The 7249-nt window shown below is 39.2% G+C and overlaps 1 protein-coding gene across 1 annotated transcript; it reads right to left on the bottom strand.

The window, feature by feature from the left end:
* Positions 1 to 281: 281 nt before the first annotated feature.
* LOC117495593 (dimethylaniline monooxygenase [N-oxide-forming] 5-like) lies at positions 282 to 4988 on the bottom strand. Its single transcript, XM_034146912.1, has 10 exons — positions 4436 to 4988; positions 3140 to 3304; positions 2860 to 3048; positions 2578 to 2743; positions 1910 to 2052; positions 1625 to 1821; positions 1367 to 1514; positions 1046 to 1253; positions 888 to 960; positions 282 to 786 (listed from the first exon to the last, which is right to left on the bottom strand). Exons 2-10 carry the CDS (start codon positions 3269 to 3271, stop codon positions 387 to 389), a joined length of 1656 nt encoding a protein of 551 aa, XP_034002803.1. The 5' UTR covers positions 3272 to 3304; positions 4436 to 4988; the 3' UTR covers positions 282 to 386.
* Between the last annotated feature and the right edge of the window lie 2261 nt (positions 4989 to 7249).

The following is a 7249-nucleotide window of genomic DNA, read 5'->3' as shown; positions in this document are numbered from 1 at the left end:
CAAAGGAAGGACTTTGCTTAGGTGTATTTTTTTCTCCAAGCCAAGCATTAGCTGGGATTTGAAACTGCCATTAGGTGGCATCATTGACCAATGTAGGCCTACTTCACGATCCAGCCTGGAGATAGAGTGATGTAAACCTAGGGAAAACTGTGCAAGGTCATATTTGCTAAAGTGTGTTGGAGTGCAAATTAAATTTGCTGCTCGTTTACTATTTCTCTTCTGCCTGATGTTACACTGAAATTACAGAAATATTACGCATTACCTTATTAGGATTAATGAGCTGTCATACATTTATTTTTTATTCATAACATTACATTACATGTTTTCTATGCTGATATTAACCATACCGGCAAATCAGAATGTGGTATAAAGTTTTCACTCTATATTCAATCCTGTGCAGGCAGGTAAACTATTATCTTGTCCAACAGAGCAGTTGGAAGGTTGTTCCTGTTGACGTAGGCAGCCCAGCCCACCACAGCAGCAGACAGAATCAGAGGCCACATGAAGGATCTCTTGGTTTTGGGATCATCACAGGGCCTGGTCTGCATGGGTTGAGCCACCCTCTCCCACTGAGTGAAGATGGCCTGACGGGCTCCAGCCCATTTCCCTGGCCCTTTGAGACGATACTGGTACGGAGTACCGGGTCCGAACAGCACCTTCAATCCCAGCCTGGGATCAGTCAGCAGCAGCCTGGGGATGTTGGGTCGAACCCCCAACAGTCCTGCGATCTCATCCATGTAGTTGAGATAGTCGACCTGGATAGTGTGTCTCTGACTGGGGACGTACCTGAAAAACAGACTTGAGCTAAACACAGTGTGGATAACAAGATTTGGTGTCTTAAGGAATAAAAACATTTAATTGTCAAGTAAAACAATTCACTATTCTACCTTTTAGCCATTGTTTCCTGCTTGCACTGGACATCTTTCAGCATGGAAGCCACTGGGGGAAGCTTGGTGCAGCCTGTTTGAAAGGACAGATTGTGACACAAATTACTTCGGTAACAGGACTTACTTAGGTATGATAAATGGTTTGCAACCTGTATTACCTTTAAAGACACGTGTGGCCCATCTGGCCTGCATCTCAGATATGGGCATAATGGCTCCCAGTGGCTGCACTAGACCAATGATAGCCAGAGTGGGGCGTTCCAACTCAGGAGGAAACACATACTTGTACAGAGATGCTTTGTTCCCAGAAACTGAGGTCACATGGGAGGCCAGGAATGGAAAGGAAAACCTGTAACCTGTGGCAAATACCTGCAACACCGGGGACTCATCTCAGTTACACACATCAAAATGTTTAAAAAAGCGCAGAGGAATAAACTGATTGTAAGTGTGTTTTTGTCAGTGTGTATGCACAAAACACTTACCACCAGGTCGACATCTTCCACAACACTTCCATCATCAAACTCCACACTGGACCCCTGAAACCTGCGGATGTTGGGTTTCACCTGAACCGTTCCAGAAAGGATGCGGTTGGGAAGCTCATCATTCGCTGTGGGATGTTGGCTGAACAACCTGAGATTTATATTCAGATCGATAAGTAAAAACTTCTGGCATGTCAATGAGAAAAACTTTTATAGTTAAAAAGCCACGTGTTGGATTAAGCTATGCTGTTGCTGCCATACCTGTGCTTTGGTTTCAAGTTGTACAAACTGTGATCAAATCTGTTGTCAAGTTTCCTCTCAGCCATGCTGCAGGTTAATCCAAAGGGAAGGATTTGGCGCAACAATAGAGTCTTTCTGCTGTACAGCATATCACGGGGAAGACCATTGTCTGCAACTCGATTTGCAATCCAAGCTCCCCTCCGAGTGCTCAGATATACCTGTAAATATAAGATACAAGTGGAAAATCATCATGCCATGCCATTGTCTTAAGATCAGGGAATCAAAGTGTGTGTCTATATGTCCAACCTGCTTGGTGGCTCTGCTCAGTTCCACGGCGATGTCTCCTCCAGAGTTTCCTATTCCAATAACTACAGCCTTTTTATTCCTCCACTCCTCAGGGGTCTTGTAGTCTCTGCTGTGGAAGTACGTTCCCTTGAAAGTGTCAATCCCTGGGATTGAAAATCAGACAAAATGCGTCACATTTTTAACATTATATTCATTAACTTTAAAGACTTTTGTTATACTTTATACAATGTCCCTCTGTTCTTGTGCTGCAGAGTGGTTATTTAATACATTGGTATTGGGTGATTTCATACACTGGATGACAAATGAATTATATTTATATAATTGTATCCTGTGCTCACAATCAAATTACATTTCCTACCTTTGAAAAAGGGTTGCAAGTAGACTTAGTCTCAATTGAAGGGGTCACAAGCCACAAAGGCTAGGAGCCAGTTACTGTATATGTACAATTCAGCAACATTATAAATCAAAGAGTCTCTTTTGAAACCAATTATACCAAGATAACATCATTTCCGTTACAAACGTTTTATTATCATGTAACTAAATATATATGACAGGGTGTGGCTTTGATGTGCAAAAGGTTAAACCTTACTGCATTGTAGTAAATGTTACAAAAATTCAGAGCACAAAATATCCTCGCATGAACAGTTTTTAATGCCCATATATGGTACCTGGGAAGTCATGTAGCGGCAAGTTTGGGTGGCAGTGATGTCCAATACAGATCATCACAGCATCAAAAATGTGTTTCTCCGTTTTGCCATCCTTGTTCTCCGTCTCAACATCCCACTGGCCTGAATCAGAGAAATCAGATCTCTGCCTCACCTGCAATACTTTGGTCTAAAAACAGAGAGGCAGACACAGATTAAATAGATGTTCATATAGATGCATCTACTGACAGTCAACCTTAATTATGCAACATTTTAGATTTAATATTGAGGTGCTGTAATTCTCACATTGAAGCGTATGTGCTTGGTGAGCTGGAAGTGGTCAGCAAACATCCGAAAGTAGTCCATGATGAGGGAGTTGTGCATGTAGTTGGGGAAGTGTGCAGGGATGGGGAAGTCACTGAAACACATCATCTCCTTGGAGGTGTTGATGATGACAGAGTGGTAGATGCTGGCCCTGTCTGGCTCTGGGTTCTCCTGCAATAACAGCCACGAAGATGGAATATATTCATCCCAACTCTTCTACTCTTTACTATACAAAGGTCCAATCAGCATGTGGTGTACCCACCTTAAATTTCCACAGACCACCAATGTCATCGCTGCTTTCATAGCAGACAGGCTCCAGCCCCTCATCCAGACAGCTCTTGATACAGGCCAGACCTGAACTCCCTCCTCCAATCACTGCCACTCGACGAGTCATACTTCAGCTCAGTAAAGGATTAACCAGATTGGCCTGGAAAAGTTTTGTTGACTGTGTACTTGGTTAGATGCCTGACATAAGGTATGTGACTAACATAAGCTAAAGAGATTTTCATATTTTGTTCTACAACATAAAATTAGTCAGTTAACACCCCAATGGTGAATAAAAACAATGGTTGCTCAAAGTGTTAGCGTATTAACGCTTCAACGATTATAAAAGTGTTGTTAATACGTGGAGATGATCCTGCAGAACAAAAAGCGTGAGTATCATAAAAGATTGTTTTCCACAGAGTATGTTCTGCTATAATCCATAAATCCAATGGAAATATCTATTTGAGTTTTGATGAGGAACCCTAGCCCTTGCATGTATTATTTCAGGGTTAAAATGTAAGAAAAATAAGTCATCCCTGCACCACTCTGTTTTGCACATTTCATCATAGTTTTATGTTTATCTGATATTATAAAATGTCAAAGAACAGTTTGAAGGAAATATAACATTGGTCATAAATGTGAATGAACTACAGCAACGGATGACCTGAATGTACTGATCTGTTGATTGCTGTTTGTACCATTTTATAGAGACCTGATGCAGTTCCTGAGCGTTTCCTTAATTTATGGTTAAAATCCTCTTCAGAATTCTAATGTAAAGACTCCTTCTCTTTATTTAGGGGGATGCTTTTTAAAACAGTTGTATAAATCAAAGCACTGGTCAACAACACACGCAGTATAAAGAGACTAAAATGTGTTTGTAAATGGGTGAAAATTAGCTAGTAGCTAAACCTGGTACTATAAAACTCTGCCCTTTTAATAAGATGCATTTCACCGGTACATTGTCCCTGACAATTAAATGTAATAAATAAAATGTGTGACAATGTATAAACAGATGTAAAAAGTTAAAAAGAGCACATTTCTGAAAAGTTGCACAGATATTAGATAAATATATTTTTAGACTTGTTATGAATTTACAATTTTGCAGGTTAATCAGATTCATTGAAATGATTACAAATATTAATTATTCGAAAAGCTAAGTGAAACCCAACTTGCTTAATCAACTAAAGAAAATAAATCAAATTTATTATTATAATGAGAAACAAAACTGACAGTGGGAATTAAAAAAACAAATCAACCTAACCCAATTGTCCAATCAATCCTGCAAATCTCTTACCTGTTGTGATGCAAACTCAAAATAACTCACTGTTGCAGAGAGCAGCCGGAGCAAAAGTGTGGATTAAATTCAGCTGACCTTTAGTATGACTTTAGTTGGTACCGGCATGGACAACCCACTGCACTCAAAGGTCCCTTAAAGTTAATACATATACATATTGTATTTGCAGAACAATAAAGCATGACCCTTTAGTCTAGTTTCAAGTTTATCATTGACGCTTTTGTCATAATCATTACAATGCTGGGTATGCTGGGCCTATAACTCAGGATATACCTGGTGTAATAATGCCTGTAGATTAATTAATATAATTCATTTCATTTCATTTTAACACACGGTATTATTAATCTCGAGAGGCCCAACAGATATTTTTGATTCACTTAAAGTTGGATTTTACAACAATATTGTTCAAAAGGTTCAAATTGGACCACTGTCACAGGTGAGAGCTAGGGGCATACTTTATTTTAAAAGGGGACCTTTAGATCAAATCTGTTCTTATCTTTTCATCTGAACAACATTTTAGATAAAGTCATGCTTTAGTGCTGTGTTTACAAAAAACATCAATAACCAAACATTTAATTGCTAAGAACATTTATTAAGTTTTATTAAACAGGGATGCAAACTCATCAGGTATGAAAAAGGTGACAAGGATCCGAGCCCCCCGACCCCACGGAATATCGGCTTTAAAATGAGGAATAACAGAGGATTTTAGCAGTCAGAACAACTAAAGCAGCAGTTAATAATAACAGAAACGCCAAAGAGTCACATCTAATAGAAATATATTTAAGCATTTATTTTAATTGTGGAGCAGTCAGTTTATAATTTTGGCAGGACTGTTGAGCATTTTGAAAATGATATTTTCATGCCTCTGTGCAAGGCTGTCTTTCTATCTTTAGTGGTGTAAAGTAACTAAGTTCATAAACTCAAGTACTATACTTGGGTACAATTTTTAGATACTTGTACTTTATTTAAGTATTTCAATGTTTTGCTACTTTGTTCTTCTTCTCCTCTACAGTTCAGAGGTAAATGGTGTACTTTTACTCTACTACATGTATTGAATACCTTTAGTTACTTCACAGATGTGGATGAATGATGTGAAATATAATCAAGTGTTAAATCAGACTTTAGTTCCACCTGGAGTAAATTCACAAGCTACCCTGCAGTATACAAAGTCATTCAAACTAGCTGCACCTTTACCAGCTTTGAGAACACTTTCATGATCAATCATTATAAAACATATCATATATATTATTCTGAAATGGACCAATCTGCACAATGACTACTTTTGCTGTTGCTACTTTAACTATATTTTGATGATAATACTTTTCTACTTTTACTTGAGGAACATTTTGAATGCAGGACTTTTACTGTAACAGAGTATTCCTACACTCTGGTACTTCTACTTTTACTCAAGTACAAGATCTGAGTACTTCTACTTTTACTCAAGAACAAGATCTGAGTACTTCTACTTGTACTCAAGTACAAGACCTGAGTACTTCAACCTTTACTCAAGAACAAGATCTGAGTACTTCTACTTTTACTCAAGTACAAGATACTTATACCACCTCCGTTTATAGGCTATGAAAGAAACTATTTGAAAACGAAGGCTAAAGCTAACGTTAACAGATAGTGACAATGTATGCTAGTTAGCTAGCTCAACGATTCATTAAATAATATTGCGACAGAAACACTTTTCAGTGCACATCACGCTCTGCTGCTCCGAACACCCCGTTCTAACCAGCGGTCCAGTCTGTGCCACAGTGACTCTGGACCGCACAGTTAATCATACCTGCCAACCCTACCGATTTGGGCGGTAGTCTACCGCTTTTGACATGTTTCTACCGCCTACCGATTTAGCTGACTCTCCCTACCGATTTTCAATCTTCCCAAACTACAAATAAAAATGACACTACATAGACACTGGACTCGACTTTTGGCGGACACCGTTTGCAGCGTGTCTGTGATCCCATCATACAAACAGTCCTCTGTGTTTCAGTCGATCGCGAGATGTGTCTAAAAATAGAACAACAATATTCTGTTTTATCGTTAATGTCCTATAACATAATCTTCCTGTGCCAGAATAATGCACTTGAACGCATCAAAGCTTTGTGATTGGCGTGACCCCATGTATCGGGGCGTGGCTGGTAGTCAGTGGGCACTAGTTTTGCTGTGCAGTCCGCACACACAAGACCACAATTATGGCAGAAGCAAAAGAGCCCCAAATATATAATTTTCACTCCGAGTGGGAGGATGATTATTTTTGTATCTATTCCAATTCAAAGTCCATCTGTCTCTCATCTGCAATGCGAGCGTGGCTTTATCGAAGAAGGGTAATTTAGGAGCGGCATTTCAAAACAGTGCACAAACGCTACGAGACGGAATTCCCTCCTAATTCTGTCCTACGCTCCCAAAAGGTGAGGGACCTGAAAGGACAGCTAAATGCACAGCAGTCCATTTTCACCAGGCCCAACAACAAGAGCAAGGCTGCTACCATAGCATCTTATCGTGTCAGTCACGTTCTTGCGAAACACATGAAGTCTTTCAAAGACGGCGAAGTTGTGAAAGAAGCATTCCTGGAGGCTGCCGACGCGCTTTATGGGGACAGTACAAATAACAGTAGCATTTCAACAGGTTTTTGATATAATAAAAACTCAAGTTAGATACCGTTATTAATCAGCTGTAAGTTTTAGTTTGTTTGAACTTATTCATTATAATTATTGTACAAAATGGTATAAGAATGCAAACTTTAAGATCTGTTCTGTTTAAATTGATTATAGTCTTATCAATTCAGGTTAAGAAACTAGTGTTGCTTGCATC

Source organism: Trematomus bernacchii, unplaced genomic scaffold (genome assembly GCF_902827165.1).
Source record: "Trematomus bernacchii unplaced genomic scaffold, fTreBer1.1, whole genome shotgun sequence".
NCBI lineage: Eukaryota > Metazoa > Chordata > Actinopteri > Perciformes > Nototheniidae > Trematomus > Trematomus bernacchii.
The sequence above is the reverse complement of the archived record's forward strand: the minus strand, read 5'-3'. Positions and strand labels throughout refer to the sequence as shown.

What these genes read in the sequence shown, in the direction of transcription:
- LOC117495593 (XM_034146912.1), bottom strand. Translation starts at nt 3,271, where the DNA reads ATGACTCGTCGAGTGGCAGTGATTGGAGGAGGGAGTTCAGGTCTGGCC. An exon ending in GTGGTCTGTGGAAATTTAAG is followed by an intron (nt 3,049 to 3,139) that starts GTGGGTACACCA and finishes CTGTTATTGCAG; the next exon opens with GAGAACCCAGAGCCAGACAG. An exon ending in CAGGAAACAATGGCTAAAAG is followed by an intron (nt 787 to 887) that starts GTAGAATAGTGA and finishes TCTGTTTTTCAG; the next exon opens with GTACGTCCCCAGTCAGAGAC.